The sequence below is a fragment of the Rutidosis leptorrhynchoides genome, chromosome 7 (assembly GCF_046630445.1).
Source record: "Rutidosis leptorrhynchoides isolate AG116_Rl617_1_P2 chromosome 7, CSIRO_AGI_Rlap_v1, whole genome shotgun sequence".
Lineage (NCBI taxonomy): Eukaryota > Viridiplantae > Streptophyta > Magnoliopsida > Asterales > Asteraceae > Rutidosis > Rutidosis leptorrhynchoides.
In genome coordinates, this window is record NC_092339.1 from 336,585,390 (window position 1) to 336,601,242 (window position 15,853).

At 33.6% G+C, this 15,853-nt stretch overlaps 1 protein-coding gene across 1 annotated transcript in view; it reads left to right on the forward strand.

Moving 5' to 3' along the window:
- The window catches only part of LOC139858352 (uncharacterized), a 31,815-nt gene extending 16,741 nt beyond the window's left edge, over window positions 1-15,074 (forward strand). Inside the window, exons 3-6 of the mRNA XM_071847204.1 lie at window positions 13,206-13,286; window positions 13,836-14,015; window positions 14,279-14,695; window positions 14,806-15,074. Coding sequence (XP_071703305.1) covers window positions 13,206-13,286; window positions 13,836-14,015; window positions 14,279-14,689 — 672 coding nt within the window. The 3' untranslated portion in view covers window positions 14,690-14,695; window positions 14,806-15,074. The remainder of the gene's footprint in view (window positions 1-13,205; window positions 13,287-13,835; window positions 14,016-14,278; window positions 14,696-14,805) is intronic.
- The last annotated feature ends 779 nt before the right edge of the window (window positions 15,075-15,853 follow it).

Genomic DNA, 15,853 nt, shown 5'->3' on the forward strand with positions numbered 1-15,853 from the left:
TCAGTTACTTGTGTCCATAACGTAAAACATAAAATACATGTATTCTCATCCCGAAATATTTAGAGTTTAAAAGTGGGACTATATACTCACTTTCGTCTTGAAGATATATATAATTTGACTTGGTCTCCGGTTGATATCACGAACCTATCCATATATAATATATCAATACCTTTTATTTTTAAACAAACGTCACATATATATACTTGTTATACTTTTAATACTTTGAATAATTCCTTAGTCCGTAGTTAGCAGCTCGTTGTTAGTAATTCAATTTTAATGGTTCATTTTTAGATGTTTAATATACCCGCAATGAAATAAATAAAACCCCCAACGAAATAAATAAAACCCCATCGTATATGTATTGGTTGAGATTAATCTTGACCCACGGTACCGGTGTTGTCAAATGACGTGTTGCGTACATAAAGTACCGGTGTTGTCAAATGACGTGTTGCGTACAAACATGGGATCTTATGATTAATCTTCTCGTGTTGTTTACGGGTGATCCTGAACCATATAAAATTGAATTATAAGTACATATATATAAAATATCATGTTATCTTAGAAATATGTGATTTATTTAATTTTTCCCAATTAATCCCGAAGTTAAACAAGTCTAGGATAACCAATTTTGTTTCGGTCATAGTTTCTTCGTTACAAATCCGTTTTCGTTGATTCAACTTGCCATCTCATTGGATCGAGTCCCTCTTTAAGACTATGAACTGAAAATACCTTGGTTTGTATTCAAAATCACACGGCATAGGTGAAACTTTAGTGAAACTTATGAAGTTAAACATTTTTGTTACAAAAAAATAACACTTAATGACCATTTTTCTAAAAATACTTATACTTTGAATTAAATCATGAAATTTCTATGTGTTAACATATTTATAGTAAAAATCATTTTTCCAGAACATAAACCTCCAATTCAAAGTTTAAGATAGTTTTTAATTATCCAACCCAAAACAGTCCCCGGTTACACTCCGACGTCGTAAAAACAGTTTTTAAGATATTCTTTGAAAAACCAAGTTATACCTTGTTAAGTTAGCATATATTTAAGTTATATTACAGGTCTTGAAGTATTTTAAAAGTTAAGTTAGAAGGATCTATTTAGTTTGCAAACAAGTTTGAAAACTTTCAAACTATGTTCTTGTTGTTAAAATTGTATACCACAAAATATGATAGCTATATATATATGAATCGAATAAGGTTATGAACATAGATACTACCTCAAGTTCCTTGGACAAGGTTTCTGTAAAAGAGGAGTAAAAAGCTAGAACCAAAAGGGTGATGGAATTGGATGAAAGATTGGAAGTAAGTTTGTGTTCTTGGAAGGATTTCTTGAAGTGTTTTTGTATGGTTTTCTTATGGTGTTTAAGTAAGGTTTTTGAAGCTAAATGATGGGGAAAATGCTTGGAGATGATCAAGTATGAAGTTAAGAGTATTTTGAGAGAGAAATGGAAGTGTAAGTATAAGAAAATGGGGTGAAGAAATGGTGTGCATGCATAAAAACGTTTTTAGGTTATAAAGGAAAAAAAAATACCTAACTTTGTTTTCTTGCTAAATAATTCATGCTACTTGACAAATGGTTGGTTCCACATGTTTCTTAATCATTTAAGGCTGCTAAGGAGCAGATTTTTATTGGTATATACCAATAGTAAATACATCTAGAAGCTGCGTATGATACGGGTACATATACCCTAGGTATACGTATAGAAATCTTTGAGAAAACGGAACGAGGATTCAAATATAGCTATCTTTTGTAAATATACTTATATTGTTTTATGTATTTAAGTCTTTAAAAGTGATTAAATACATTACTTATACGATATATGTATAAACATTATAGGTCATAAGTATTTAAGTCAAATAACGTTACGTATGGTTATCGTTTTGAAAACTTAAGTTAGTAGTTTCAAAATATACTTATAACTTATTGTTATTAATACAAAATGAGATATTAAAACATTCTTAGATCATGTTAAATATGTATATATACATATATATACACAAACGTATAATTATCATATATTGTATAGTTCGTGATATCATCGGTCAAACTAGACGGTCAAACGTTGTGTAAAACTCTTTTCGAAAACATAAGTCTCAACAATTTGGATTGCTTATCATGTTGGTAATGTTTAATTTATGTAAATATTAATCTTATAAGTATAGAACGATCGAAAAAGTGCGGGTCAACTTTAGGGTTTTTGCTTATCGTGTCGGAACCATATAGAGATTAGAGTTTAAATTTGGTCGGAAATTTCCGGGTCGTTACAAAATAAATCTGCCATCCCTATCAGAGATAATAGAGATTGGTATTCCATGTCTGGAGATGACTTCCTTCAAATACAGTCGTGCTAACTTCTCCATCTTGTCATCTTCTCTTATTGGCAGGAAGTGTGCTGACTTGGTGAGACGATCAACTATTACCCAAATAGTATCATAACCACTTGCAGTCCTTGGCAATTTAGTAATGAAATCCATGGTAATGTTTTCCCATTTCCATTTCGGGATTTCAGGTTGTTGTAGTAGACCTGATGGTTTCTGATGTTTAGCTTTGACCTTAGAACACGTCAAACATTCTCCTACTTATTTAGCAATATCGGCTTTCATACCTGGCCACCAAAAATGTTTCTTAAGATCCTTGTACATCTTCCCCGTTCCAGGATGTATTGAGTATCTGGTTTTATGAGCTTCTCTAAGTACCATTTCTCTCATATCTCCAAATTTTGGTACCCAAATTCTTTCAGCCCTATACCGGGTTCCGTCTTCCTGAATATTAAGATGCTTCTCCGATCCTTTGGGTATTTCATCCTTTAAATTTCCCTCTTTTAAAACTCCTTGTTGCGCCTCCTTTATTTGAGTAGTAAGGTTAGTGTGAGTCATTATATTCATAGATTTTACTCGAATGGGTTCTCTGTCCTTTCTGCTCAAGGCGTCGACTACCACATTTGCCTTCCCCGGGTGGTAACGAATCTCAAAGTCGTAATCATTCAACAATTCAATCCACCTACGCTGCCTCATATTCAGTTGTTTCTGATTAAATATGTGTTGAAGACTTTTGTGGTCGGTATATATAATACTTTTGACCCCATATAAGTAGTGCCTCCAAGTCTTTAATGCAAAAACAACCGCGCCTAATTCCAAATCATGCGTCGTATAATTTTGCTCGTGAATCTTCAATTGTCTAGACGCATAAGCAATCACCTTCGTCTGTTGCATTAATACACAACCGAGACCTTGCTTTGATGCGTCACAATAAATCACAAAATCATCATTCCCTTCAGGAAATGACAATATAGGTGCCGTAGTTAGCTTTTTCTTCAATAATTGAAACGCCTTCTCTTGTTCATCCTTCCATTCAAATTTCTTCCCTTTATGCGTTAATGCAGTCAAGGGTTTTGCTATTTTGAAGAAATCTTGGATGAATCTTCTGTAGTAACCAGCCAATCCTAAAAATTGACGTATATGCTTCGGAGTTTTTGGGGTTTCCCACTTTTCAACGGTTTCGATCTTTGCCGGGTCCACCTGGATACCTTCTTTGTTCACTATGTGACCGAGGAATTGAACTTCTTCCAACCAAAATGCACACTTTGAAAACTTAGCGTACAGTTTTTCTTTCCTCAATACTTCTAGCACTTTTCTCAAATGTTCTTCGTGCTCTTGATCATTCTTTGAGTAAATAAGTATGTCATCGATGAAAACAATGACAAACTTGTCAAGATATGGCCCACACACTCGGTTCATAAGGTCCATGAACACAGCTGGTGCGTTAGTCAATCCAAACGGCATAACCATAAACTCGTAATGACCATAACGCGTCCTAAAAGCAGTTTTTGGAATATCATCCTCCTTTACTCGCATTTGATGATATCCAGAACGTAAATCGATCTTCGAATAAACCGACGAGCCTTGTAGTTGATCAAATAAGTCGTCAATTCTCGGCAGTGGATAATGGTTTTTGATGGTAAGTTTGTTCAACTCTCTGTAGTCAATACACAACCTAAATGTACCATCCTTCTTCTTGACAAACAAAACAGGAGCTCCCCATGGTGATGTGCTTGGTCGAATGAAACCACGTTCTAATAGTTCTTGCAGTTGGCTTTGTAGTTCTTTCATCTCGCTGGGTGCGAGCCTATAAGGAGCACGAGCTATTGGTGCAGCTCCTGGTACAAGATCTATTTGAAATTCAACAGATCGATGTGGAGGTAGTCCCGGTAATTCTTTCGGAAATACATCGGGAAATTCTTTTGCGACGGGAACATCATTGTTGCTCTTTTCTTCAGTTTGTACTTTCTCGACGTGTGCTAGAACAGCATAGCAACCTTTTCTTATTAGTTTTTGTGCCTTCAAATTACTAATAAGATGTAGCTTCATGTTGCCCTTTTCTCCGTACACCATTAAGGGTTCTCCTTCTTCTCGTACAATGCGAATTCCATTTTTATAACATACGATCTTTGCTTTCACCTTCTTCAGCCAGTCCATGCCAACTATTACATCAAAACTCCCTAACTCTACTGGTATCAAATCAATCTTAAATATTTCGCTACCCAGTTTAATTTCTCGATTCCGGCATATATTATCTGCTGAAATTAATTTACCATTTGCTAATTCGAGTAAAAATTTTCTATCCAACAGCGTCAATGGACAACTTAATTTAGCACAAAAATCTCTACTCATATAGCTTCTATCCGCACCCGAATCAAATCAAACGTAAGCAGATTTATTGTCAATAAGAAACGTACCCGTAACAAGCTTCGGGTCTTCCTGTGCCTCTGCCGCATTAATATTGAAAACTCTTCCGCGGCCTTGTCCATTCGTGTTCTCCTGGTTCGGGCAATTTCTAATAATGTGGCCCGGTTTTCCACATTTATAACAAACTACATTGGCATAACTTGCTCCGACACTACTTGCTCCGCCATTACTCGTTCCGACACCATTTGTTCCTTTCGTTCTGTTAACCCCTGGTCCGTAGACCTCACACTTCGCCGTGCTATGACCATTTCTTTTACACTTGTTGCAAAATTTGGTGCAGAACCCCGAGTGATACTTTTCACACCTTTGGCATAGTTGCTTCTGATTGTTGTTGTTGTTGCGGTTGTTATTGTTGTTGGGATGATTGTTGTAGTTGCTATTGTTGTTGTTGTTGTTGTTGGGCCGTTTGTTGTAGTTGCGATTGATGTTGCGATTGTTGGGATAATTGTTGCGATTATTATTGTAATTGCTGTTGTTTTTGTATTGGTGATTCTTATCACCGTTTTCCTCCCACTTTCTTTTGACTTGTTTCACATTAGCCTCTTTAGCCGTCTGTTCTTTAATTCTTTCCTCAATCTGGTTCACTAGTTTGTGAGCCATTCTACATGTCTGTTTTATGGAGGCGGGCTCGTGTGAACTTATATCTTCTTGGATTCTTTCCGGTAATCCTTTCACAAACGCGTCGATCTTCTCTTCCTCATCTTCGAACGCTCCCGGACACAATAGGCACAATTCTGTGAATCGTCTTTCGTACGTGGTAATATCAAATCCTTGGGTTCGTAACCCTCTAAGTTCTGTCTTGAGCTTATTGACCTCGGTTCTGGGACGGTACTTCTCGTTCATCAAGTGCTTGAATGCTGACCACGGTAGTGCGTACGCATCATCTTGTCCCACTTGCTCTAGATAGGTATTCCACCATGTTAACGCAGAACCTGTGAAGGTATGCGTAGCGTACTTCACTTTGTCCTCTTCAGTACACTTACTTATGGCAAACACCGATTCGACCTTCTCGGTCCACCGTTTCAATCCGATCGGTCCTTCGGTTCCATCAAATTCCAAAGGTTTGCAGGCAGTGAATTCTTTGTAGGTGCATCCTACACGATTTCCTGTACTGCTAGATCCAAGGTTATTGTTGGTATGTAGCGCAGCCTGTACTGCGGCTATGTTTGAAGCTAGAAAAGTACGGAATTCCTCTTCATTCATATTCACGGTGTGTCGAGTAGTCGGTGCCATTTCCTTCAAAATAGTCAAATGGAACAAGTTAATCATACAGAATATTAAGAGTAGTTAATAGTATTTCGTAGCATAATATGAACTCATTTATAAAAGCTTTTTCTTCATATTAGCGTTTTATAAGTTTAAATTCGGGTAGTACCTACCCGTTAAGTTCATACTTAGTAGCTAATATACAATTCAACTACTACAATTCTATATGAAAAACTGATTATAATAATATTTCGCGTTCAAAATTTTATACAATATTTTACAAACTTACAATACCGCTTATTTTACATAAAGCATGAAATATAGCACACAATAACTTTGATGCAAGATAGTTGTGAAGATAATTCTAGCTAGTACACAAGTCGTTCAGCAAAGGCAATAAAGACACGTAATTCATACGTCCAGAAACAAGTCATGCATTCTGGTTTTACTAGGACTACTTCCCATCCTTGGTCTTGTGGAACATAACCGTTATGGCCGTTGATAAGACAGCGTGTTGTAACGTCGTCAAAGGGACGAGGGTTACGTAATGACCAACAGTCTCGTAATAACCTAAAAACCTCATTTCTTACCCCAATTACCGACTCCGTCACTTGTGGGAACGTTTTGTTTAATAGTTGTAGCCCGATGTTCTTTTTCTCACTTTGGTGAGAAGCGAACATTACTAACCCGTAAGCATAGCATGCTTCTTTATGTTGCATGTTAGCCGCTTTTTCTAAATCATGAAGTCCTATATTCAGATACATTGAGTCAAAATAATTTCTTAACCCGTTGCGTAAAATAGCATTTGGGTTCCCCGCAATATATGCGTCAAAGTAAACACATCGTAACTTATGGGTTTCCCAATGTGATATCCCCCATCTTTCAAACGAAAGTCTCTTATAAACCAAGACATTCTTGGAACGTTCTTCGAATGTCTTAACAAACTGATTTCGCTGTAAATATTTGTGCCGAAGAATTCTGACCGACTCTAGACAAGATTTCATCAATCATGTCTCCGGGTAGGTCTCTTTAAATATGGGGTTGTCTATCCATTTTGTGTTTTTATACTGTAAAATAGACAAGAGTTAGATTCATAAAAAAAAAATACTTATTAATACAAGCAATTTTTACATATATCATAAAGCATAAGCACACTATATTACATATATTACAACACACGAATACAACTATCTTATTCCGACTCGCTCGTTTCTTCTTCTTCTTCGGTTTTGGTTCGTTTTGCCAAGTTTCTAGGGATATACGATGTTCCCCTAATACGAGCTGTCGTTTTCCACAACGGTTTAGAAAAACCTGATGGTTTAGAGGTTCCCGGGTCATTGTTACAACTTAAGGGCTTCGGGGGTTGACGATACATATAAAGTTCATCGGGGTTGGAATTAGATTTCGCTATTTTTATGCCCTTTCCCTTATTATTTTCTTTTGCCTTTTTAAATTCAGTTGGGGTAATTTCTATAACATCATCGGAATTCTCGTCGGAATCCGATTCATCGGAGAATTGGTAATCCTCCCAATATTTTGCTTCCTTGGCGGAAACACCATTGACCATAATTAACCTTGGTCGGTTGGTTGAGGATTTTCTTTTACTTAACCGTTTTATTATTTCCCCCACCGGTTCTATTTCCTCCTCCGGTTCCCCCTCTTCCGGTTCTGATTCTTCTTCCGGTTCTGATTCTTCTTCCGGTTCTTCTTCGGGAACTTGTGAATCAGTCCAATATATATTCGACTCTTCGTTATTATTAGGTGAGTCAATGGGATTTGTGCTAGAAGTAGACATCTATCACACAATATCAAACATGTTAAGAGATTAATATATCACATAATATATACATGTTAATAATATATAGTTTTCAACAAAAATGTTAAGCAATCATTTTTAAAGAAAACACGGTCGAAGTCCAGACTCACTAATGCATCCTAACAAACTCGATAAGACACACTAATGCAAATTTTCTGGTTCTCTAAGACCAACGCTCTGATACCAACTGAAATGTCCCGTTCTTATTGATTAAAAATGTTCCATATTAATTGCTTTCGCTGCGAGGTTTTGACCTCTATATGAGACGTTTTTCAAAGACTGCATTCATTTTTAAAACAAACCATAACCTTTATTTCATAAATAAAGGTTTAAAAAGCTTTACGTAGATTAAATGATAATCTAAAATATCCTGTTTACACACGACCATTACATAATGGTTTACAATACAAATATGTTACATCGAAATCAGTTTCTTGAATGCAGTTTTTACACAATATCATACAAACATGGACTCCAAATCTTGTCCTTATTTTAGTATGCAACAGCGGAAGCTCTTAGTATTCACCTGAGAATAAACATGCTTTAAACGTCAACAAAATTGTTGGTGAGTTATAGGTTTAACCTATATATATCAAATCGTAACAATAGACCACAAGATTTCATATTTCAATACACATCCCATACATAGAGATAAAAATCATTCATATGGTGAACACCTGGCAACCGACATTAACAAGATGCGTATATAAGAATATCCCCATCATTCCGGGACACCCTTCGGATATGATATAAATTTCGAAGTACTAAAGCATCCGGTACTTTGGATGTGGTTTGTTAGGCCCAATAGATCTATCTTTAGGATTCGCGTCAATTAGGGTGTCTGTTCCCTAATTCTTAGATTACCAGACTTAATAAAAAGGGGCATATTCGATTTCGATAATTCAACCATAGAATGTAGTTTCACGTACTTGTGTCTATTTTGTAAATCATTTATAAATCCTGCATGTATTCTCATCCCAAAAATATTAGATTTTAAAAGTGGGACTATAACTCACTTTCACAGATTTTTACTTCGTCGGGAAGTAAGACTTAGCCACTGGTTGATTCACGAACCTATAACAATATATACATATATATCAAAGTATGTTCAAAATATATTTACAATACTTTTAATATATTTTGATGTTTTAAGTTTATTAAGTCAGCTGTCCTCGTTAGTAACCTACAACTAGTTGTCCACAGTTAGATGTACAGAAATAAATCGATAAATATTATCTTGAATCAATCCATTACCCAGTGTATACGTATCTCAGTATTGATCACAACTCAAACTATATATATTTTGGAATCAACCTCAACCCTGTATACCTAACTCCAACATTCACATATAGAGTGTCTATGGTTGTTCCGAAATATATATATAGATGTGTCAACATGATAGGTCGAAACATTGTATACGTGTCTATGGTATCTCAAGATTACATAATATACAATACAAGTTGATTAAGTTATGGTTGGAATAGATTTGTTACCAATTTTCACGTAGCTAAAATGAGAAAAATTATCCAATCTTGTTTTACCCATAACTTCTTCATTTTAAATCCGTTTTGAGTGAATCAAATTGCTATGGTTTCATATTGAACTCTATTTTATAAATCTAAACAGAAAAAGTATAGGTTTATAGTCAGAAAAATAAGTTACAAGTCATTTTTGTAAAGGTAGTCATTTCAGTCGAAAGAACGACGTCTAGATGACCATTTTAGAAAACATACTTCCACTTTGAGTTTAACCATAATTTTTGGATATAGTTTCATGTTCATAATAAAAATCATTTTCTCAGAATAACAACTTTTAAATCAAAGTTTATCATAGTTTTTAATTAACTAACCCAAAACAGCCCGCGGTGTTACTACGACGGCGTAAATCCGGTTTTACGGTATTTTTCGTGTTTCCAGGTTTTAAATCATTAAGTTAGCATATCATATAGATATAGAACATGTGTTTAGTTAATTTTAAAAGTCAAGTTAGAAGGATTAACTTTTATTTGCGAACAAGTTTAGAATTAACTAAACTATATTCTAGTGATTACAAGTTTAAACCTTCGAATAAGATAGCTTTATATGTATGAATCGAATGATGTTATGAACATCATTACTACCTCAAGTTCCTTGGATAAACCTACTGGAAATGAGAAAAATAGATCTAGCTTCAAAGGATCCTTGGATGGCTTGAAAGTTCTTGAAGCAGAATCATGACACGAAAACAATTTCAAGTAAGATTTCCACTCGAAATAAGATTGTTATAGTTATAGAAATTGAATTAAAGTTTGAATATGATTATTACCTTGTATTAGAAAGATAACCTACTGTAAGTAACAAAGGTTTCTTGATCTTGGATGATTACTTGGAATGGATTTAGAAAACTTGGAAGTAAACTTGCAATCTTGGAAGTATTCTTGATTTTATGAAACTAGAACTTTTGGAATTTATGAAGAACACTTAGAACTTGAAGATAGAACTTGAGAGAGATCAATTAGATGAAGAAAATTGAAGAATGAAAGTGTTTTTAGGTGTTTTTGGTCGTTGGTGTATGGATTAGATATAAAGGATATGTAATTTTGTTTTCATGTAAATAAGTCATGAATGATTACTCATATTTTTGTAATTTTATGAGATATTTCATGCTAGTTGCCAAATGATGGTTCCCACATGTGTTAGGTGACTCACATGGGCTGCTAAGAGCTGATCATTGGAGTGTATATACCAATAGTACATACATCTAAAAGCTGTGTATTGTACGAGTACGAATACGGGTGCATACGAGTAGAATTGTTGATGAAACTGAACGAGGATGTAATTGTAAGCATTTTTGTTAAGTAGAAGTATTTTGATAAGTGTCTTGAAGTCTTTCAAAAGTGTATGAATACATATTAAAACACTACATGTATATACATTTTAACTGAGTCGTTAAGTCATCGTTAGTCGTTACATGTAAATGTTGTTTTGAAACCTTTAGGTTAACGATCTTGTTGAATGTTGTTAACCCATTGTTTATTATAACAAATGAGATGTTAAATTGTTATATTATCATGATATTATGATATATAATATATCTTAGTATGATATATTTACAGTTAAATGTTGTTACAACGATAATCATTACATATATGTCTCGTTTCGAAATTATTAAGTTAGTAGTCTTATTTTTACATATGTATTTCATTGTTAATACACTTAATAATATATTTACTTATCATTTAACATAATTAACCAAGTGTATCAATATCTTAATATGATTCATATGTACCTAGTAAGACGTTGTTATAACGATAATCGTTATATATATCGTTTTCGAGTTTCTTAAATTAATAGTCTCATTTTTATGTATATAACTCATTGTTAAAATACCTAATGAGATACATACTTATAATAAAATCATGTTAACTATATATATAACCATATATATGTCATCGTATAGTTTTTACAAGTTTTAACGTTCGTGAATCACCGGTCAACTTGGGTGGTCAATTGTCTATATGAAACCTATTTCAATTAATCAAGTCTTAACAAGTTTGATTGCTTAACATGTTGGAAACACTTAATCATGTAAATAACAATTTCATTTAATATATATATAAACATGGAAAAGTTCGGGTCACTACACTATAATTAGTCGATGATCCACTGGGCACCCTCGCACTACCTCATCTAACAATTCCCAAAAACTCTTCTTTTCCGCATCACTTAAACCCGCATGAGGTGCGTACGCGCTAATGACCGTGAAAGTTTCCTCCTTAATAATTAGACTAACCGACATAATCGTATCGCTAAACCTACCCACGTCAACAACGTTATCCTTATGTAGATTTCCCAAAAAGATACCTACCCCATTCCGTGCTATCCTAGAACCCGAGTACCACAACCTATAGTCCTTAATATCTACCGCCCCTTCACCCTTCCATCTAGTCTCTTGAACACACCCTATGTCCACATTACTCTTGATAAAGGTATCAACGAGCTCAATCCTCTTGCCCGTCAAGGTTCCTATATTCCAACTACCCACTCTAATCTTACCAAGGGTGGCTACCCTACTACCGCCTCTATCCCCTCTAGGCCTACCCACCCCTAAACTAGGAGGACATGACCTCAAGTGACCATAGGTATGCGTAAGATCTATATTAACCTATACACCAAAAGATGACCTAAGTAAAAGCTAAGATATGACTATGTTAAATAAGTATTTATAGTTACCTACACTATTAAAAACAGAAGATAAATAGAAATAGATGTAAGTTATAGCTAATATAGATTTCAAAATGGAAAGCAAAAATAACAGTAATATCTATATCTATATAAATATGATATAAATATATGAATATATATAACAATGATATATATATATATATATATATATATATATATATATATATATATATATATATATATATATATATATATATATATATATATATATATATATATATATATATATATCTATACATTATTATAAATCGCGTGATTATAATCTTATGTGTCAATTTTTTAATTAATCTGAATTAAATAATATTACGTGTCATTTTCTTAATTAACCTGAATTAAATAATCATACATGTTATTTTTCTTAATTAAACTGAATTAAATAATTAAAACTCCCTAAAATAACTCAGGATTACTCTTCCTTAACTAAATATATGCTTTATATACGTAAATAATAATCATCTTACAAATATTATAAATATAAATATTATATACGTAAATATTAAGTCCATAATCATCTTATCTTAATTTTATAAATATTATATACGTAAATAAAATACTCCAATAATTATCTAAATTAAATACTTATACCTAACATAATAATAATAATAACAATAATAATAACTATTATTTTTATTATCTTAATTATATGACTTAATTATCTAAATTTATATGATTATAATATTTTCCGTAACATTCATAAGTAAGATTCATATTCAAATAATCATAAAATTGTTTCAATGGACGGGCTCATTATCTATGCGTTAGTATTTAATACTAATGTTTTCGATACAAATGTTATTGATAATAAATGGATTTTTTCCATTGTATATATATTTTCCATTTGATAAGTATGAATACTAACGTTACCGAATACTAATTTTTACAGCTTTCGTGCAACGCACGGGCTCATAAAACTAGTATATATATATATATATAGATAAGGGTTTACTCCTAATATATATAAGTATAGGCAGGAATCAGCAAGCAATTAACACAAAGATAGATCGAGAGAGAGAAACGTAACCGGCCGGAAAGATAAATTTCCGGTTACAAGCGGCGGCGGCGTCCGGCGGTAGAATTGTGGTGAAGCACAGGGTGGTAATTTCCTATGCGAAGAAACGATCTTGGGCCAGGTATGAGGTCTGTGATTGTTCGATCGCCGGAAATTGGCCGGAAAAGCTTGTAAATTGACCGGAAAAGCTTGCTTAACAAAATATGATAAATTTGTTGCTCTACTTCATCAGCTACATAATGCCAAATATATTAAGCTTAACTTGGATGTAACTCAGGTATATTAGTTTTGATCTTTAATCTATCTATATCTATATAATAATAATAATACGCATCTTAATGAACATTATCTTACTTAGCCATGGTTAGTTGAGGTTCTTAGAGAATATATTGCTTAACAAAACAACATTATTTGTTTCTTAAGATAAGTATTTTTACTGTCATGGTCATTGTAATTATGCCTACCATTTTGATTATTGAAAGTGTCTAGGTCACATTTCCTTGTGGAATTTGAGATTTTATTATTACACTAACTAAAGCTGTATTTTATTCACATTTATTTGTGAAGTTTGACAATGTCTTTGATGTCTTTTATAACATCAACTAAAGCTTTAATACTACATGACACGTTTCATTTGGGATTCATAGGTCACAATGCAAATATTAAGAAGCACTTTTTATGAAGCATTTTTTAAGAAGGCTCTCTATATGAAGTTTCTCTTTCTTATGATCCAAACACTTAGCTGAAGACGAAATGTTACTAGATAGATTAGATATTTAATATTACATTAAAAGTTTATTTTTCTTATAATCTAAACTTGTTGCAGTTGATTTTCAATCTCGGGGAAATAATTTTACATCAGCCTTCTCCATTTGCTAAGTTAAAGCATTTAAAGGTTTATCCACATGATCCATTCTCGACAGAGCAACAAACTATGCCTACTAAAGTAAAAAACTACTTTTTAGATAGTTCTCCTGATGCAACCTTCACAATGGTCTCGTATGAGGTATTTACACCATGGCCTTATAATCTTATTACTATGCATTGTATGTGGTGTTTGAAGTTGTAAAGAAAATCATGGTGAGAAATTGCAGAATACGTGAGACCTTCAGGATACATATTATCATGAAATAACTGAATACGATACTTTATCTCTTGATGGGTTGCGATCTTGATGGAACCCGTTGTTGAATATTTGTCATTTTGTGGGGCACTGCAGTAAACAGAGACTATTATAATGTTCATTGTAAACTGTATGATATTATGCAGGAGATGAAAGCAGTAGAGTATGCCACATCAGCACAAAAAGATATGGCTGAGCTGCAGATGCTGCTAGAGGAGGGAAAAATCCATCATGAGAGGGAAACAAAGATTCATGAAAAGCAACTTGACACTAAGGAAATACAGATCACGAATTGTTTGAAAGATATGAGTGTGCAGATTGAACAAGGGAAAGTCAAGATTTGTGGCATTATTTCGAAGTTGGGTCAGATTGAAAACTGGCTAAAAAAGCTTCCAAAGACCGATAGGATTCATTCATGTTTTTCTAGCTTACGTGCAGAGGTTTACACTGTTATAAAATTAATTATGGATTGTACGAAGATTAAATGTGATGAGAAGCAAGGTTGCATAAATGTCTGTCTTCATGAACTTGCTACAGCATCACAACCTTCGTCATAGGAAATTGTAAGTTTCTGATTTCCATATGGTCCAACTTGATAACTGTTACGGAGTATAATATACTACTAACTTGCAAGTAAACAACTGGTGTCGTCTTATCCTTTTGCTGCTTTCAGGCCCCAATGTTTTTTGCACTTACGGATTCAACTGATCAATCGTGTGGTTTTTTGCTGCTATGCTACACAACTTAGATGGTTACGTATTTTGGGTTATAATACGGAGTATGTGATATGTCAAACTATAATCCTTAGATTAATGGAAGTATGTAATTATATATATATGTATGCTACTATGTTAGTTCATGTTGTTGGAAAGTTTGTTTAAGAATAGACATCTACTATCAATTAATTTGTCTACTATTGTGTCTAAGGCATATTGAAATAGGTTATAGGAAAAAAAAATTGTTTTTATTAAAAATTCATAACAAGATTCTTTTGAAGCACCACTGAATTTTTTTTTTTTTTTTAAATTTTAATTTTTAGTTGCTCTTATACAATTGTGAATTAATTGAAATAACAAGAGCCTAATCCTTTCCACTAAAAATTAAATATCCTTTTTTTTTTTTTTTTTGCTCTTATACAATTGGAAATTCCTGTAATCATCTCCGGCCATTTCATAGTAAATATTGACAAAGATTCCTGAAATGAAACAGATTTACGTGTTATCTATAAATTTTGAAACCATCAAACCATATCAATTCAATTTCGATAAATCTATACATCGTCAGCCCCACAGATGGCACAAATTGATCTAGCCAAAATTCAATGTTAAGGGATTCTGCCTTAGTGTAATGAAGTCGTAGTCAGGGTGTTTGAGGGACCTTACGGTAATTCCTCTGGTCCTTAGACCGAGGGAGATGACCAACAACCATTTCCAATCATATGACGTGTTCATAGAATCCATATATCAATACCTGACTCTCATTCACAATCCATATAAGCTCACCTCCTTAGGGAAGCAAGGATTCTATGACTTGTCCAAATCCATCCCCTTCAAATGATTGACTTTGGTTTCTATTTATAGGATACTGACTCATGTGCAGATGTGACCTTGTTCATCTCTACACCAACGCAAATATATTGCGCAACATGAGTCTTGAATGATGCATTGTATCTTTTATGCTCACAACTCTAATTCTCTTATGCGCAACCTACCCATATGACT